The sequence below is a fragment of the Antennarius striatus genome, chromosome 19 (genome assembly GCF_040054535.1).
Source record: "Antennarius striatus isolate MH-2024 chromosome 19, ASM4005453v1, whole genome shotgun sequence".
Lineage (NCBI taxonomy): Eukaryota > Metazoa > Chordata > Actinopteri > Lophiiformes > Antennariidae > Antennarius > Antennarius striatus.
Window position 1 is genome coordinate 11,111,320 of NC_090794.1, and position 19,979 is coordinate 11,131,298.

Genomic DNA, 19,979 nt, shown 5'->3' on the forward strand with positions numbered 1-19,979 from the left:
ACAAGTCCGCTCTAACCAGAGAAAGTTCACTTAGCGCGCACAAAGAGAGGGAGAGAGAGAGAGAGAGAGAGAGAGAGAGAGAGAGAGAGAGAGAGAGAGAGAGAGAGAGAGAGAGAGAGAGAGAGGGAGGGAGGGGGGGAGAGCGAGCGGCTGCCTTGTTCTTCCGGATTGACGCACAAACAGCGCTTTACTACGAGCGCTGCGGTGTGGAGCGGCAGCGACGCGCATGCCAACAGGAACCTCACCAGAAACTATCGACTCTGAGAGCAAACAACGTCTCACCGGTCGTTACGAACGAGTTTGACGTTCCTTCAGAATATTCTATGACATTTTGCAGTCCTCCTTCTGCGGAGGAGGACTTTTGGTGAGAGAGAAAAAAAAAAAAAAAGTTGAAGAAGCAGCGTCGTTTGTGGAAGACACCAAAAAAAATACACAGGAGAAGACCAGACGGGTGGTTTGAGTGCACGAACTGTAGGTTTGTTGTGTGTTTGTGTCTTGTTTTGGGTTTTTGTTTTTTTTTTGTTTTTTGAGCGTCAAACTTAGATAAAAAGAACCATCATCGCCTCAGCACCAGTGGGGTCTGGCTGGAACATTTCTCACACCAGTAAAAGTGTCCCGGAGAAGAGGACGGGGCTGCGCTGAGGTAAGATTCCTCTGAGGATGATGTCACAGCAGGACCTCCGTCCGTGGAGATTTTTATTATAGAGCGGTTTATTACACCTTTATACCACCGCTCCTGGCGCAGATAAAGCCGGCAGAGCAAACTGTCAAGATTATATGCCTAGTCATCATTATAATTAGTGGAGAAACGAGGAAGTAGTGGTAAAACAATTATATCTTTAGTGTTCATTAGAGATTGACTCGTTTTCAGTTTATGATTCCAGATGCTCTCGTGTTGAGGCATCAGCTGCTTTCCAGTTTGACAACATTTTATCGCACCACAATCCATCGTTCATTCATCTCTTTTCAAAGCTGGATAATTGTAAAACAAATTATGTTGAACTTTCAACACCTTGCTAAAGACGTAGACACTCAAATATTGACATCTACGAACTGAAAGTCACCTAAATGTGTTCTCCAGGTGAGCTTTAATCTGAATGTTACTAGAAGAGCTGGAAGCATGGAACGTTTGGTCTTCTGCCAAACTCGGGTTGACATGAACCATATCCCAAATAAAATAACTTTAAAACCAGCTAGCAGAAGCCAATACTTATATTAAGTTATTCTAGAGTTTCGCATATTTTTTGTAATATTTTCATCTTATTTTCTTGTTTGTTTTTTTGGTCTTTCTCTGTCCAACATTCAAATATGTTCCTCAAAAATTGATGAATTGAATGCTCATGAAGGGGAATGCAACCAGCAAATGTGCTCCTGTTTTTGGTCAAAAAATTACATCAACTAGAAAATCTTTAAACAAACTGTCTGTTGCATGAAAAATGAATTAAAATATGCAGCTCTAGTTGGTCTTTAGTTGATCCCCCTCAAGGCCACCTTCAGGCCTTTTAAATCCGTTTTGGAGCAAATATAACAAAATGTCATCATCTCTATGTATGCATTATGCAAGTTTCAGAAAATAATTCTCAAGGCACTGAATGGAGGCGTAATGCCCACCTATGTAGCAAATAGACGGTTTGAAAAATCACCAGTCCCACTCCATCTGAAATGATCCGCTCAAGGACTACATTCAGATTTGGTTTACATATGACTATAACCACAGAACAGGGTCATGGACATGTATGTTTTTTGAATGATGATATCTGTTGGGTCTCACAATGAGGCTGAGGAAATTAAATGTGTGCAGTTTTTCCCCCCAATATGTGTACTGCATTCATTTTTTGTTGGGTGAAATGGGCCTCCTCCTTTATGATACAGTCTGTTCATATCCTTTCTTTCATGGGAAAATTGGAAATACTAAAAAATACAATTCTGAGTGTAAAGGCAAAAAAAGCCTTTAGGATGCAGTTGAATGAGTTCATTACACAAATAGAAAGTAAAACCATTACTTCTGTTTGACGCTTCAGAATAGTCAACTAAACCAGGAATAGCCGGTAAACACCTCTTTTCCTTCCTCGCTCCCAGTTCTTCCTCTGTTGGGCGTTGTCCATTTTTCTCCTATAAGATCTGAATCGTATTGTTAACACTGAAACACTGAAGATGCTAGTGTGCACAAAGCAGAGAATTACCTTATTTATTGTGCTGACAGTCACAATATACTGTATGTGTGTCACTTTGTAGCGTGCATTATTTTACTGTCTGTAAATATCTTGTCTATATTCTCATATAAAACGATCATGTGGCATTTGAAATTGAATTAAAAAGTTCTACAGGTTTCTGCTCACAGCTGTTCACACTGACGGTCTAGTTTATCTCACATTATACAAGTAGACTGTAAGTCAACCATCTTATCTGTGTGAATCAAATGTAAGGTGCTGACATCAGTTGGAAAGCTTTAAAGGAATGAGTCCAGAAACAATGAGCCTGAGTGTGTTCGCCTCTTTAAATAGGAGGTGGAAGAGGAGTTTTCCTTCCTGCAGATTGTTTTAATCAAGGAGCTAAAATTACAGGTTTTGGTTCCTGAGGGTTTGTTACTTGTAAAAGTGATTGACCTTGCACTGCTGTACAGCTAAAAATAGAAAACCAGACTTAATCTTTTCAAACTAAATGATTCTAAGACACAATCAGATGTTTGGGCCCATTTTAAGACACCTTTAATCATTCCATGATTAAAGCTACAATAAAAGCTATGCCTTTCAGCAGAAAGAGTAGCTCTTATTCCATGTTTTTTGTCCGCATGACTTTATCTTCATCACTTCAGATGGGGTCCATAACTGAGCTGCTGCCTTCTTTCCATGTTTTTCCCACACTCAAGCTTTCCTTCTCCATCTGTGTCTAATTCTGCTCTTTTCTGCCTGTGTTTGGCCCTCTCTCTTCACTCTCTCTCTGCATGGTTCTCTTTATCTCCATCTTTCTGCCCTTTTCCCTGTGCCTCCCTCATTTTTTCCTTGAAAGAATGTTACCTAATTCTTATTTTTAGACTGAAGCAAACTCGTGAACTGTGTGGAGCTTGGTCAGGCTGAACTTTGGCCGCTGTGGAAAATGAAAAGATTGCTGCTTGATCCAGGAGGAACATTTAATAAATCTCAGCTTTTATGAAACATGAACAGGATTGTGCCATTCTCATTTCCTTCCATATTAATTTCTTTCTCCCCCTTTCTTTTTTCACTCTCCAACCAGTTTTCCTTATTTCTGTTTAGTTGTAATCCCCATACAAACAATATATCCTTCACTTTAGCCACACGGGTCATCTTCTGTGTACGTGACACACTCAGATTGCCTCCCAGGAATGAGAAATTGGACTTCCAGTTATTTTCTACTTGACACTTCCTCTAATTGATTGTAATTCCTTTTCTTTTTCCTGTGGCGGGTGCAGGATTTTCCTGCCCATGCTGACTGAATGCTGAGCTGAGGAAACCTCCCTGCGCTCAGGGGAGATTGTCAGATGTGCACCCAGCATTCAGAACCTCTGGCGCGGCCGCGGGGATGGCAGCCTCTGCCCTGAAACTTAACGGCCTGGGCGTCATGAATAGGTCTGTTTGGCTTGTTTGTTTGTTTGTACCAATGGTTTCATGTTTTTCATGTTGTTTGCCAGTATGACTGATGTCAGCCCAGGAGTGGTTAGACCAGACTGGCAACATTGGTTCTGTTATTTATAAGGCACACTAATTTACATAAAAAAGGTTGGTATGGTGTGTAATGGATCTCTCACTGCCACCGCTAATCCAAACTAATGGAACATTACATTTTGTGTGGTGTCATAACAGGATTTTATCCAGATTAATGATACCTGCTATAGCGAAGTTTTTAATAAGTCTTCCACAACATTATTATACTTGATGAGCATTTTTTCTGATGAGTGAGCACTAAATGGAACATGTCATAATAATAACTGTTTCTGATTGTGAATACACATAAACAACAAACAAATCTTCCTCTGTCTTTTCTGCAGCAATAATCAGTTTCACCCCCAGCCAGGCTCCTCTAGAACCCCCTCCACCACTAGAAGCAGTCCAGTCGGCAGACCCGTGCTGCCAGTTCCAGACCGGAGCACCTACTGTCAGTTACTGGGTGGAGGTCTTTACCCCCCAACTAGCCCAAGGGTGAGCGAGAAGTCATGGTACTTTAAGACAAAATTTTAAGAAATACTGTTTTTAAAGAATATATTCAAAATAGGAAAGAAAAATGACTAGCTGTTGTTTTTAAATGGTTTTCAGGATCATTGCCTCTCACCAGCGTATACTGTATATGCATTACTGCTCCTAATCTCCTCTTGTGTACCCATCCATCCGTAGTTGAGTCCTCGGACATTAGGCCGAACCTTCGCCTCCTCCACACCATCCTCACTCTCTCCCAGCCCCACCCCTCGAGCTCGCTCCCCCTCCCCTCGAAACCCGGAGCTCCTAGGAGTCAATGTTGGCCAGCGGGTCCGACGCCTGAGTTCATCCAGTGGTGAGGAAAGAGGGGAAGGAGAAGGACAGGAGGAGAGGAGCGGAGAGTCAGGCGGAGAGAAGCGAGAGGAGAGGAGACGTCAGGCACAGCTGCTACAGATCCACAGAGAGCTGCAGAACGTGGAGGTGATTTAATCTGCCTCGTCTTTGTCTATTTAACCGCCTAACGGTGTGTTTTCTATATTGTATCCTAGTTTCTACATCTGTCTGTTTCTATCAGCAGTAAATCATTGAAAACAGCTTTTTTTTCCAACTTTGTGTTTCATAAAAAATACCACAAAATACATTCTTCACTTTGTCGTTTTGAATTTTTTTTATTGTAATATGATTGACAGTTTAAGATTTTTTTTATAAGCTTGTTAATTATTTTTTTGTCTATTCTGACTGTTTAGAGATGTAAAATCAATACATTGTTGACCTTAATGGTAGGCCAAAATGAGATACTCAGCTTAAACATCAGTGTGCAAACCAAAGAAATTAAATAGAATGTAAATTTGATGATGACGTGCATTATAGCATCACAGCATCACCATTAATTTATTTTATGTTGCTGCTATTTATTGGTTCAGTTTTTCGTTCAGTGTTTGTCCTCCAGCCTACATTTGTTCTCTGCTTGAGGAGACACACTGTGGTTATAGCCTGCCAACGGCTCAAGTCTGTTTACTGCCAAAAATGAGAAAACAAATAGTGCTGATGCTCATTTTTATTTTTTATACTCCTTATATTGATAGTATATTGGGATGATCTTTTGCTGTTTGTTGTCAGTTCATGAGCTGCACCTCTGTTTTCTGCTGATACTCCTGCACCCGTGACATCATGAGCTCTACAGTTGGAGCGAGGAAACCAAAGTAGAGCTAAAGTTCCACCCTTTTTTTTCTCTGTCTTTCAGGTCAGGGGAAAAGTTGGCATTTTTGAGGCCCACATTTCAGGAATTCGTGCCCAGGTGCATAACAGCGAGCTCCAGCGCAGCCCTCGACCGCCGCGAAGGTCTCCTATCCAGAACTTTCCCCCTCTCAGCCAGAGAAACAGAACTCCTGAATGCCCAATGACCCAACCACAAGAGCTCAAGGTTAACCCTGTCATACAGAATGGAAACGAAAGGGAGGAAGACACAATCAGAGGTGCAAGAAGGGAAGGAGTGTGGGATGAAGGAGAGAGAGGAAGCACTGCTGCTACAACAAGAACCGAGGGCAAGACGCTGATTGGTCAGAATGGCTGCTATTCAGAAACAGCAATGCAAAGTCCCCGTATAGATGGACCTCTGGGGGTTCAGGAGACGTTAAACCCAGATGCAACAGCAGACAGAAATACAAGAGAAAGAGAAAGATCGAGAGACAATGAGGGAGAAAAAGAGGGAATGGACATAGAAAACAAACAAACACTGGGAGAACAGACTGAGAGACAAGCGAGGGATGAAAAGGACAACCAGTTGTGTTTTGAGTTGCCGCTCCAGGTGGTGGCAAATAGGTCGGAGGTGAAAACAGAAATGCCTGCTTTTACTCAAGCACAAAGCAGTGGGTCCCCTCCTTGTTTGTTAGATATCCCCTGTGATACCTCCAATCACTCTCCCTCCGTCCTTCCCTCCATCCCTGCAGTCATAATCACTGAACACGGTCTGGAAAGCCAACCTCAAAGTTCTGAGTGCCCTGGCTCAGACCGGGGTCTCAGCTGCACCCCTAACCCCAGCTCCACCCCTGTCCCCGGGTCGAAGTCCGCCACCTGCTCCCTCAGGAAACTGTCTTCCTCCTCTGCCTCTTCGGCTGGATTCTCCTCGTCTTGGGAAGAGTCGGAAGAGGATGTTTCCAGCGATACGGAAAAGGGAGAGCAGCTCCTCAATCCTGCACTGCTCACTTCTAAGCAAAAAGCTGTAAGTAAAGCCAGAGTGTGTGTGTCAGCAACCTATTTGAGATTCAGTAGACATTTACTATCAGTGTTGTGATGGCTTTCTAAAATCCACTCAAGAAAAGTCACACAAATAGATGCTTTATCTGGAAGACACAAGGAATACATGTGATTTTTACAAACTCCCTTTACAGGAATAGACCAAAAGTTTTCTTTTGATATTGAAAGCATGCTCATTTTAGCATTTAGCATCATTGTGCACATTCATATGATCACTAGAATGGTTGCAACGGTTAAAAATTATCCATGTGAGGTGTGTGTTTGAGTGTGTCTGATATGCTGCTTGATGGTCCTGTGTCAAATTGGCCAGAGTTCCCTGCCTGAGTAACGGATGACATTCACAGTAACAAAGCTAGCTCTGTGCCCCGACGTGTGTGTGTGTGTGTGTGTGTGTGTGTGTGTGTGTGTGTGTGTGTGTGTGTGTGTGTGTGTGTGTGTTTTCAGTGCGTGGACAGTGTAAGGGTGTGTGCGAGAGAAAGCAGGAGTGACAGAAAAAGAGAATTTGCCAGTCACAGACACTTAGTCTTCGCCTGCATGGATGCGGTTCAGAGAGGAGGCTTGTTTGGGTATACGAGTGTGGGTGGGTAGGTGGGAGTGTTTTATTTGTAGCAGGAGAAGATCATGAGGCCATCTCACTTCTGCTTTGAAACACAATTTAACAAATGATTATATAACTGACTTTTTGGTTTCTGAAACACTATTGGTTTCATGAAAATGGATTCCAACCTGCAGAAATACTTTTATGTGTTTGTTTTAACTTCTTATCAGCTGAATTGTCTTTAATTCTATAAGAGTTTCAAATGGTAGAAGACTTCTGACCATGTTATTGTTTAAATATTAGCAATACAGCAAACACTGAAAGGGGAATATGTGTATGCATATGAATTAAAAACTAATTTGACATATTTTATTTGCAAAAGAAACCATTATCTTGTTATAAACACTGTACCATGCAACATTTATGAGACAGCAGTTTGGTGATGAGTGTCATTTTCGTGCATATTTGCTCACGTGGCTTTCCCCTAAACCAATTTCCCAGATCTCCCAGCTGACCTGCATCACAAAGTATTTGTTTAAATTAACTGGATTTGAATGGTGTTTGTTTTGCTGTTTGCATATTTTCCAATCGGTGCTTCCCTTAATCCTTATTAAGTAAGAGTTGGATTCTCCTGCTGGTGACTGAAGGATAGATTTGGATTCTACAAAGACCATTTTACAAACCAAATCTGTCCTTGTAGATTGTCAGAACATATATGTCAAACATAAACATTATTCACCTTCTTGTTTTTATCCTGTCACAGTCTCTGATTGGTAGTTTAAGGAAGCCTGCAAGAGGCAAACATGTAGGTGCACATTTGCTTGTGTGGGAGGTGTGTAGGAAAGGAGAAGGAGAGAGCGAGGAGGAGTGAATTTCTGAGAGGAAGACAGAGATGCACAGTGTGATCGTGAGAGGAAGGCTTCTCCAGAAAGAGCCAAAATAAAGCAGAGAGTCTATGAAACCTAGAACCAAGTGTTTGCTTATAATGACATTAAATTAGAGATATTTCACAATGTAATTTCATGAAGGATGATGAGATTTCATTCATTTTTTAACATCAAGTGTTTAAAGCCATTAACAACATGCAAATAGACTTAATTTAAATAGATTTTGCAGTAGCTGGCTAGCAGTTCAACTAAAATCATGCAAGCATAAAGATTCAAGTGTCTGTTTTTCATGTGTGCATAAATTAAGTATGTTTTGTCAGGTGGCTGACTGATGAAAATTTAACAAATTACAATTAAAAATTAAACAAAAGGTAAGAGCAATTAAATTGCATTTTTCATGCCAAGAGGCATTTAGAAAGATAACAGGTGACTAAAACACATATAATATAAAAATAATTGTGATGAGAAATGAAAATGTCTGAGATAAAGATAAAAAGAGTAACATCTATTTCTGAAGATATTGTCACAGCAATAAATTGGTTTGTATTAAAAACTGAAATCATCATTAGGTATAGTTTTATAGCTTCTTTTGCATGACTCAAGTTAGCATGACTGTCATTTTTGCATTATCCCAATCAAATATGGCATAATTGTAAATGACTATACCAAGTCTTTTTTAAGCATATGCTGAACTGAGAGGAACTGAAATCTGAACACAAAGGCCATATATAGACACTATTTAGCTGATGTTTTGTCTGTTGGGCATCCCTCCAGGGTCAGAAGGCTCCTCATGTGCTGCCAGTGCTCCTGGTTCTAGTTCATCGGTAGTGTACTGACACCTGCAGTGGATTGGAGTCAGTCCTTTTCTTTTTCCAACACTTCTGTTGGAAGTGAAGAGAAAAGAATTTGCCAGCGGCAAAGTGATGACAAAGCAACACCTGGTTGTCAACTTTACTCTATGCATTTTACATTTAATCAGCCCCACACCCATTGAAGCTTCTCCAAACTCAACAGCTACACATTACCTCTTAATGAAATATTGTAAGAAGACATGTAATATCTTTGAAACGTCCCATGTCAAAACTTGTTTACTGTGCTGCAGAGAGACAGCTTTTCCTTTGAGCTTCTCACAGATGATGAAAGAAGCTGAAGCTATAGAAGCACGGAAGTCACGCAGGACTGACATGATGATGCAGGACACGTGTTGTCGTTTGTGCTTTTTGAAGTGTATGCAAATCTCAGTATGCATTGCAATTAAATATCCTTGTGGTTCTTAGAAAGTTACATCTGTCATGCAGCCATATTTGTCTTCTGGTATAGAGATTATCCATATTTCTCTGCTGTAAAACTCACAATCGCTCACTGACACACCTTCTGTATACAGGACTGTGCAGCCTGTTTGTGTTAAACATTAGAGTTGATGATGTTGAAAGATTTTCACACAGTGATAATTGCACTATGTTGCTATCTCTGCTTAGCGATCTTTGAACACGCAGCCACACACTGACCCAGACTCACTGCCGTTTGTTTGTCCGACCACAAATCGGACTTCTTCTGCAACCTCCCGGAGTCTTACTGAAGTGGGTTTACTCAAACTATCAGCACACACCCATGCACACACATAGACACACACACACACACACACACACACACACACACACACACACACACACACACACACACACACACACACACACACACACACACACACACTGAGGCGCACTGTGTTTGCACTGCAGTGGAAAATCTTCACTACCACAGCGGCCTGTTGCCTAGCAGCCTTGTGACGTCAAACCGAGTTTCCCTCTCGCAGCTGTGAATGTGTGTGTGTGTGTGTGTGTGTGTGTGTGTGTGTGTGTGTGTGTGTGTTTGACAGAGAGAGAGCCTCTAGGTTTCTGGGAGTGCAACTCTTTTTTTCTGTGCTCCAGGGTGCCTATCTAATTTATTGTGAGGGGAAGCACCGGCCAATTCTTTATTTGGTGTTACTGTGTGAGCTTGCTGGCGTGTTCGAATGTGTGCGTGTGTTCAAATCTCACCCCCACCCCTAACCCCCCAGGTGAGGAAGAGTCAGGTCGACCCACCGTTGTGTAAACTGTCAGTTTGGTTTGAAAGTGTAGCTAGTAGTGAATCCAGTGTGGATCACTGCCTTTTTAGAGCTGCCAGAAACACACTGGGGAAACCCTGCTGGATGTCGTACATGAAGCACACCTTGTTGACAGAATTTCTGTTGTATTTCTGTGCTATGGTTAGTATTACAATAACTCATAATGTTTACAACCTAACCAAAGCCACGCCACAAACTTATAACCCTTTTGTTTACACGTCCTGTTCAGCTGCTTTTTAATGCAACAGTTGGTTTTGCAGAGCTATTTTTCCACCGAGTTGCCTCGGTTGCTAAGAGACATATCATGCCCCATCTGAGCATCTACTTCATGTTGTTTAACATGCATTACCCTCTCTGCAGTTAAATGTTGTTTGTGTGTGTCTCAGTGTGGTGTGTGTGTGTGTGTGTGTCTCTCTCTCTCAGTCTAAACTTTGCAGACTCAGACAGTTGCCATATTCGTATCTGCACGGGGACCTTGTGGTGAACGATATCAGGCTTGTTTTTTCCTCAGTGTTTCTCCGTTCAAAACATCAGCATGCATCAGTGTTTCCCTTGCTACATCACTTATTTGTATCCCGGAGTGACCCTCTGTCATGAAATATCCTCATAAGTCTCCTCTTCCGTTGATTCCTTCCTATATGCAAATGAGTCACACCTGTTGACCCAAATTGAGCTGTTTTGTTCAATTTTGTTCGAGACAAGTTTTTTGATCATTGCATTTATTACGTACCCTGTTTTGCAAAGTTGTTGCCTCAAAGCACTTCCAAAAAAAAAAAAAAAAATCATACACAAATTTCTACAAAATAAGTAGCCAATAAAAGCCCTTCTCCTCTTCACTTCTTTTTTCCTCTGTTCTTCTGTTGTTACAGAGGGCAAGGCCTTTTTTTCTGTCTTTTTTTCTTCTTCTTTTGTTTGTAGTCAGCGGCGGATGTGGAAAATACTGTCGCTGAAGCAAGCGGCAACCCCCCCCCCCACAACACACGCAAACATGCACACACACACACACGTACACCACACTTCCTGTCTGCAAGCAGTTCCTTCTCTTACCATTTCCTCTCTCTCCCTCCCTCAATGGAAACTTCACTGGCTTTCCTGCCCTTGTCATCCAACTGGTCTGGGGATAAAGATAGGAGAGAGCAATGAGCCAGAAAAAGATGAAAGACCAAGAGGTGGACTTTGAGTCAAGTCAGAAACAGAGAGAAGAGAAATGTTTCTTTAAATTTGTTCCAGTTTCAGTTTCTTGTGCAAAATTTCTCATTAAAAAAACATCTTTAAAGATTAATAGATTATTCTTATGCTATCTTGTTTGCCTGAACCGGTCTAGAATTACTGGTTGGATGAGCTTGAATTGACTTTATTGGATCCGCTTTAGCCCTGACTGATTTAGCTTTTTGTTTCATTGAAGTGAGTTGTTGGAACTTACATGACTTTTTCCTGTTTGGTTTAAGGAGCCCCAGGTATCAGCTGTTAAGTCAAGGTTAACACTCTGGGGTGTTGATTTTCTTACTGTTATGATTTAAGTTTTTTGCTCTTCTTTTCTTCTTTTTAATCTTACATTTATGCAGCAAAATCAATAAATAGAAGTTAATGAATGGTTGCCGGCATGACTTTCCATAAGTATATGTGACTTGTTCAGACACATCCTAGTAAATGTAATTTTCACACACTGAGAAAAGACGATAACTGTCAGCTACTGTCATTGACACACGTGAGTAAGTCAGTATTTTCATGTAAAATCTCACATGCACATGTGTTTTGCTTTCTAAAGAGATTTGGCATTGACGGTGGATCCATTGAGGTACCTTCGTCAGCTCCCCAAAGAGTGGGTGAGCGCTGCTCTCAAGGATTTCTCCTTTCCTTATCCTTTGTTTTCTTCTCTTCTATTTTAGCTTGTGCTGCAACAATATTTTGTTCTTAGTCTTTCAGCATTGCGTTTGCAAACAGCCAGACTCAAGACAAATAAAGTTATTGTTGACACATATACTTGCGCAAACCTAGATGCATGTGATGAGACAAACACTTATCAATGTGCGAGCCTCTCAGATGTTAGGATCTGGGTGGGGATTTGCATGTCCAGGTAATATTCATCCTCTGTTTTGACAATCAAATGATCCACAATTGTTTATCACTGCACACACACACACACACACACACACACACACACACACACACACACACACACACACACGCACACATACACACGCACATGCGCGCACATGAACAGACACGCACACACACTTTTAAATCTTGTCAGGGCGTAGTAACTTTCAGCAGGAGAGAGAGTGAGAGAGGTTGGACATGTTTTTCTTGAGAGTCAGTTCTGATAATCAGTTTGTCACCATCCCAGGTGACAGAGAGCACACCAGCCATGATGTGGTCTGTGTGGATGTGTTCATTATGGAGTGTAGTCGTGTCAGTCGGAGCCATCTTTTTCATTACCTTGATCCACCTCTGCACCACCCACCTTCAGGTATTTTTATGTAAGCCTTTCGGAATACTTTTAATACTCGGATTTATTCCTTGTTTAGTAACATTTAAGAGTTTTTATTATTATTAGTCTTGTTTTATGGAGCAATAAATGTGGTGGTAACGGTGGCGGTTATAGTTAGAGTCAAACACACCAGCCAAACTTCAGTCTTCCTCTGATCGCATTTTAATGTCTTTGTCTCCTAAACGTGTGACGTCTGTTATTACTCACACCTTAGATAGACCAGGCTTTCTCTCGCCTCTCTCCTCTCTGCCCTCCACTCATCACACACCAGCTGGAAGTGGGAAATGTGTTGGATGGTTGACAGAGCTGATGGAGACAGTGCAGACGCTGGCGAATTACCAAGCTGTAGTCTGATATTCCTGCTGTCTTGCTAACTGATTAGACATACAAGAGAAAAACAGGAGTTGGAAAATATGATTCATAATATTTGTGGCCTTCTGGTGATCTAAAATCATAACATCCCAGAATTTCAAGCTGGAAGCAGAGACCGAAAAGGTTTAACAAAAGTCGTTGATAATGATATTACAAGAGCATTTGGTGTTTTTCATTTTGTTTCATTTGAGAATTTTCTATTTACATTCTATATGCATCAATAAATATTTATGGCAACCTGTCCTTGATGGTGTACTCACCATGATGCCATCATTTCACTTTTTATTTCAGGTTTTTATGAGAAGGAGGGTAAGAAGCATGCCAGATTTAACCAAGAAATCCCTTCAGTGGACTCCTACAAGTACTAAATACTTTAAATGCTTACAAGCCTCATAATATCTCAGGGTCAAGCCACTCTTCTTCAGCTGACCAATCTTGCAGTTAATTTCCTCCACGTGATCTGTCAGTGTGTGTGTGTTGTGTGTTTTACTTCTTGGAGATTGCAAGTTTTTTTTTCTCTTCCTCAGTGGTGCAGAGAAAAGCCCCCTCACGTGATTCTTCTTTAAAATAAGAGTGAGAGAGAAAGAGAGACAGAGAGAGAGAAATAATGTGTCCAGAAATGTGTGTGTACATGCATCTAACCATAGATAGTCATGCTATCAGCTGATGAATTTTCATCAGGTCCAGATTACGTGACATGGGTTAAATATCTCCTTCTATGGTCCTCTTCTCTCTTATCTTATCCTCTCCTCTCATCTCCTTTTCCAACATCTCCCCTCTTCTCTCTCTTCAGTGGTTATTTGCAGACATAATATTATTTCTCTTTGTATATGGAGGAAATCCCATGTGTGAGATCAGTTAAGTTACAGGAAGGGAATAATTATTTGAGTCTGTGAATGATATGATATAGCAGCATAAGGACTCTTAAAGATGCAACATCACTGCCTTCATTTACTGGTGGATTTTGCATTAAAAAAACTCTATAACCTGCATCAAACACTTTTTTGTGTGTGTTACACGTTATTTTAGAAAGTTATATAAAGTATTTCTAATTTTTTAAAACATCCCTCCTTGTTCTCTGCATCCACAGTGCCACGGCGTTGCACAGCCAGGCATTGTCGAAACCCACAGATTTTCCATTTGATGAAATGAAGTATCTATAAAATGCTGTCTTTCTTGTCAGTATGTTATTCAGTGACAGCGTGATTTAGTGTACTGTTGCACAAATCAGGTTATGCAGCATGACGTACAATACGTATGGGCCATCAGGACAGAAGGGGTTAGATTATAGGTAAAACAAAAGGAGGCTGGTTTTAGTTATCTGTCACAAAGTATCTTCCACCTTAACTTTGACAAAATGAAGCAGCTTTGTCTTTTTCACATCAATATGAAACATATCTTGTTCTTTAAATATTTGCTTTGACTTGTCTTATAATTATCCAGTAAAAACCAACGACATGGCCTACAGCACTTTCAGAGACCTGTGTCTGTCTCTCCTTCTGTCCATCCGTCTGTTATTGTGTCTGCCTGTCTGACTGTGTAGGAACTATTGTAGCTAAATTAAGAGTTTTGGAATTAAATTGTAAAAAATATATTAAAATAGCATCAAACAGAACATTAAGAAGGTTGCAGGATAACAGAGGATATGTACAGAAGTTGATAAGGTATTTATCATGTCAGGCCTGTCAGGTCTCAGAAACCTCGACTGGAATGTTTAAGAAGAAGAGCTAGTCTTCTACCAGCCTGTGATCGCTTAAATAAAAGCTTTGGGTGTTGTCAATTTGTATACACTACATGTGTCTGTAAAATGTGGTAGGACTCCCCCTGGTCTGTTGATCCTTGCCAGGCACTGGGAGACCTGGACAAACTTAACATGTGTGTTATCAGGGGAAACCCCATCTTGATCCTCCAGGGTTCAATTTAAGTGCTCCACAACAGCTGCGCTAAACTGAAGAAGAAAAATGAAGAAAGTGTGGGAGTGTGTGGCAGGCAGAGATTTAAAGCAGCTTCCTCAGAATGCCCCACATTATGGAGCCTTATTATTTTGCTCATGGACATTGAAAAAAGCAATAATAACTTAGGTTTGAAGAGTAGAGTGTGAACCTTCCCAACATCAAATCTGCCCGTAATTATAAATTTCCCCGTGTGTCTACTTTATTGCGTCTTTAAAGCGGTGCAAACAACCAGAAAAACATTCGTCAAAAACAGAACACACTAAGCTTTAGGCATATTAACAAAGATAACTCTTCATCTATGATTATTCTCTCTGACAGACACGAAACAGAATGTGGTTGCTCAATTCATCACTCGAGTAGCATCACTTTGAAGCAGTGACCACCTAACTTGTTTATTATGTTGGTATTTATAGCACAAGTCTTGGAAGAAGATAAAAAACATGGTTCACTGGTCACCATTTGTCATGTCCTTCAAGAAGAAATACCCCTGGATACAACTGGCTGGGCATGCAGGTTTGTGGACACACACACACACACACACACACACTCACACACATTCATTGCAATGCCAGCATCCATGCACACTGGCTGTCCCTTGTTTACAACTGATAAGACAAGAAAAGAAATGAAACATCACATGTGTTGTTTTGTACTAATGTAAGCAAAGCTACTCCCTCTAACTGTATCTTAAGCTGCGTCACAGTAAAAGTTGGTGTTTTGACAGGGAGCTTCAAGGCTGGAGCCAACGGCCGGATTTTAAAAGTAAGACACATTTTCACAACAATCACCCCCCATTGCATGTTTTGGTTTGCACTGACTACAGAATACGAATGACCTCTTATTGATATCCCTCAGAAACACTGTGATTGTGAGCAGCGATGTTTGTCCCTCTTGATGAGGGATGTGTTGTGCCCCTATGTCCCGGGTTACCATGGAGATATAGAGAAGGATGGTCAGAAATACAACCAGATGGAGGATCTGCTGGCCGAGTTTGACCTCCCATGTGTAATGGACTGTAAGATGGGAGTGAGGTGAGGTTTTACGTCCTGTATAAAGGTGTAACATTAGTCTTAAGGTGAGGGTGGAGACACCTTCACAGCAGCACTTCAATAGACTTTGATGAACTGTTAAATAACGAAAGTGCAAACACGTCTTTTTTTTCTTTCTGTGAAATTTGTTGTCTTTAAGTGCCTGCTGTTGTTTCTTCTTATAATAACACTGTCTGTTGTGTTAATAATGTTTGAGATGTGAGACAACAAGCGTGATCACCTTAGATGTCTGTAATACCTCTTTGTTATTCCTCACAAAAACTGTTAGATGGAGTTCCCTAAAATTTCCTTTATGCTTTTTATCGACCCTGAAGGTGGACATCTCATAATTGGTTTCTTCAGTTTACTTTTCCCTACATTTTCAAGTTCATGTAAAGTTTTCTTTTCATGTCAGTGTATATACAGTACATTCATCTATCATAGGGTCATAGGGTTTAAGGTCTTCTTTTGTTTGCACAAAACCTTTTTTTTTTTCAGTATCATGCACATCTCAATACTTTTTCTGACTCTTCAGGACCTACCTCGAGGAAGAGTTAACCAAGGCTCGTAAGAAACCCTCTCCCAGACCTGACATGTATCAGAAGATGGTTGAGGTTGATCCTGAGGCGCCTACAACAGAGGAAAGAGAACAGAAAGTGGTGACCAAACCCAGATACATGCAGTGGAGGGAGACCATCAGTTCAACAGCCACCCTGGGATTCAGGATAGAAGGAGTTAAGGTGAGACTCGTACAGACCAAAGTGTGTGTGTGTGTGTGTGTGTGTGTGTGTATGTGTGTGTGTGTGTGTGTGTGTGTTTTAGGGGTGTCCTTCAAGGGTATGATCTAACTTCCTGTTTTGAGGAGCAACTTCCTCTGAAGTGTATGAGTGTGTGTTTGTGCAGGAGTTCCTTTGTTATACATGAGGCCTGTTTGTGGCAGCTCTGTATGTCTCAGCATCTGGCACTGACACACACACACACACACACACACACACACACGCGCACACACACACACACACACACACACACACACACACACACACACACACACACACACACACACACACACACACAGATTTTGAGAGAGAGAAATCTTGGCCTCTGCTGTCTTTATTGGAAGGTTGTGTCTATATAAGGACATTCATGGCCTCCGGGTGGTCTGTTTCCATGACACTGAGGGTTATCCCCAGAAAAACAGTGTGTGTGTGTGTGTGTGTGTGTGTGTGTGTGTGTGTGTGTGTGTGTGTGTGTGTGTGTGTGTGTGTGTGTGTGTGTGTGTGTGTGTGTGAGAGAGAGAGAGAGAGAGAGAGAGAGAGAGAGAGAGAGAGAGAGAGAGAGAGAGAGACTGATCTGTACTCATGCTGAGCCATAAAGGGAAAAATAGTTCTAGCTCCAAACAGTACCTTGTTGCCTAGCAGCCAGCAAAATAAAAAATTAATTTAGTCTGCTTTGAACCAGCTGGTCGTCTCCCGCCGCTGGTCCAGCTTCTGGTGCTTATCTTCTGAGCTGATGCTGCCCATACACCACTGATGCTGCAGCCTCTGTCCTGCTGCTGCTTAGGCTTCATCCACAAATGAACAATTCAGAATGTAAGCCTTTATCACACATTAGGTTTCTCATGTCTGTATGAACAGACTGAGGTGTTCATTAGTTGGTAAACTAGCAATGATGTCCATCATTGTAAATACTCAATATATTGTGACATTTTCCATCAGCTAATCTCTGTATGGTGTTGGTGTTGCTGGTGTCTTAACCAGTGAGACTGTTTAATTTTGAACAGCAGCACTGGAGGGTAGGATATTTGGAGAAATCCAGTTTGTGTGGCTGCAGTCAAACTACTTAATTAATAAAAGAGTATTTATCAAAGGAGTGATGCTGCTGCTTGTAAATGTCCATAAATAGCTGGACTTGGCTTTCCCTCTCCTCATCGTTGGTGTGTGTGTGTGTGTGTCCTCCTTCTCCCATCCCATCCTTCACATCTTAGCAAGAAGCTGAGAAGTTGGAGTTTATGGAGTCGGAGATGGATTTAGTGTATCTACGATAAATCAATCCATCCATTCATTCATTTTCTGTTTTACCGCTTTATCTGCGGGTCACTGGGAGTTGGAGCCTTTCCCAGCTTGGCTTAGGGCGTGAGGCGGGGTAAACTCCGGACGCGATGCCAGGGCACCACGGAGCCACAGACACACTCTCACACTACGGTTAATTTGGGGCCAGCTAATCAACCTGAAGTGCATGTTTTTGGAGGTGGGAGGAAGCCGGAGAACCGGGAGAGAACCTGAGAGAACGGGGAGAACATGCAAACTCTGCACAGAGCGGGACACGAAACCGGAATCAACAGCAACAGCGCTACCCGCTGAATTACCGTGCTGCTAGATATACTAAAAGCAAACCTTTATTTATACCCTCTCTTCTCCTCTTCTCTCTTCTCCTCTTCTATCCTAGAAGGAGGATGGGACAGTGAACAGAGATTTTAAGAAAACAAAGACAAGAGAGCAAGTTATTGAAGCCTTCCATGAATTCACCAAAGGAAATAAAGACATACTGGTGAGTGTATGTGTGTGTGTCTGTATGCGTGTCCATGTGTGTTTGTGTGTGTGTGTGTGTGTGTGTTCTTATTAGTGTGTGAGCAGCTTTGGCCACCATAAGTTGAAAAACAGAGGAGGATTACAGTTTAAAATATTTAAATAATCTTGTGTCAACACCATGGGAAACACACACATGCACGCACGCACGCACAAACACACACACACACACACACACACACACACACACACACACGCAAGGTTTCCTTGGCAATAGAGAAGGGAAGTCCTTGGGAACTCCCTCAGCTACTACACACAAACACTCACCCACATACACACACTCATACACACACACTCATACACACACACACATGCGGGACTCTTTTCATGTAAATTCATCAGGGCAGGCGTTCATGGGACTCGCCTCCAGGTGAGTAGAGTTAATGGTTTGAGTCTATGTTCTAATTAGGCCTGAGGGCTGTTTAAATAAAGGTAATACAAAAATAGCCACCTCAAAGTGAGGACAATCAAATGTAAAATACTTTAAGGCTTTTTTTTGGTGTATTTTTCAGAATGGTTATTTAACCAGATTGGAGCAGATCAGAGATACTCTGGAGATCTCCCCGTTCTTCAAAGTACATGAGGTAAAAACAGTTCTGTGGTTGAACCTGATGATGTCTATACTGCTGCTGCTCCAAAATATACCAATACAATGTTTCTATCATTTAAACACATTATTTTAAAACTTCTTGAACACAATGTTTTGTCCTCTTAAAAGAGCATTTGCTAATAAATTTATATGAAAAAATATGTGGAACCCCCAAATAGCAAATAACTGAAAGCTAAAATCAACTTACTAGACAGTCTGACTTCATCACTGACGTTCTTTGTAGCCCTTATCCAGCATCACATGAATTGTCTGCCAAGCTGAAAACTAAACTCACATGAACTCAGTTCTTAACACACACACGCACACACGCACGCACGCATGCACACACACACACACACACACACACACACACACAATAACAACATTCAAACATCCATACCAAGTGGACATGAGTGGAAGAATGACAACGTGGCAGGAGGTCAGGTCATGTTGAGAGACACAGATGAACATGTGATGCTTAGAAAAAGAATCAGATGTGGTGATTCTTTCCTGTTTCCTCATCGTGTCACTGCAGGTGATTGGCAGCTCCTTGTTATTCGTCCATGACAGTTCGGGAAGAGCCAAAGTATGGATGATTGATTTTGGGAAAACCATGCCTCTTCCTGACGGGGAGGAACTAACCCACCGAGCAGCATGGATAGAAGGCAACAGAGAGGACGGCTACCTGTTTGGACTGGACAGTTTGGTGGATATCATTTCAACCATGGTGAACTCTGAGACATGAAGCTTTACTTCCAAGTGAACAATCGGACACATAACAAACACTTGCACTCATACTTCGTCTGTCTGGGCAGCACTTTGGGCTTCCTGTAGGATTCCTTCACTGGACACCACATCATCCCGTAACAATGTGTAACCAGATCCACTCACCTTTCTACCCACGTTTAGCCATTTTTTGGGTTCCTGTTATTCCACATTGGCATCTCTTTTGGTGTGATCCTTGCACTCCCGGGCCAGAAATTTATGTTTTAATAGCAGATGTTTTAACTTGTCATAGCAGGA

At 41.6% G+C, this 19,979-nt stretch overlaps 1 protein-coding gene across 2 annotated transcripts; it reads left to right on the forward strand.

Annotated features, from left to right (window-relative positions):
• Positions 1-211: 211 nt before the first annotated feature.
• Positions 212-19,716, forward strand: itpkb (inositol-trisphosphate 3-kinase B). 2 transcript variants are annotated; one of them, XM_068341848.1, is made up of 12 exons: positions 212-643; positions 3,431-3,587; positions 4,007-4,157; positions 4,350-4,631; positions 5,395-6,372; positions 15,168-15,267; positions 15,479-15,516; positions 15,610-15,785; positions 16,318-16,522; positions 18,228-18,329; positions 18,880-18,951; positions 19,492-19,716. In XM_068341848.1, exons 2-12 carry the CDS (start codon positions 3,541-3,543, stop codon positions 19,699-19,701), a joined length of 2,361 nt encoding a protein of 786 aa, XP_068197949.1. In that variant the 5' UTR covers positions 212-643; positions 3,431-3,540; the 3' UTR covers positions 19,702-19,716. The 2 variants fall into 2 exon arrangements, with proteins under 2 accessions (XP_068197949.1, XP_068197950.1); XM_068341849.1 differs by lacking the exon at positions 18,880-18,951.
• Positions 19,717-19,979: the final 263 nt, after the last annotated feature.

Coding starts and splice junctions, on each gene's coding strand:
- itpkb (XM_068341848.1), top strand. CDS start 3,541: ATGGCAGCCTCTGCCCTGAAACTTAACGGCCTGGGCGTCATGAATAG. Junction 4,158..4,349: donor ACCCCCCAACTAGCCCAAGG/GTGAGCGAGAAG, acceptor ATCCATCCGTAG/TTGAGTCCTCGGACATTAGG. Junction 18,330..18,879: donor AAGGAAATAAAGACATACTG/GTGAGTGTATGT, acceptor TGTATTTTTCAG/AATGGTTATTTAACCAGATT.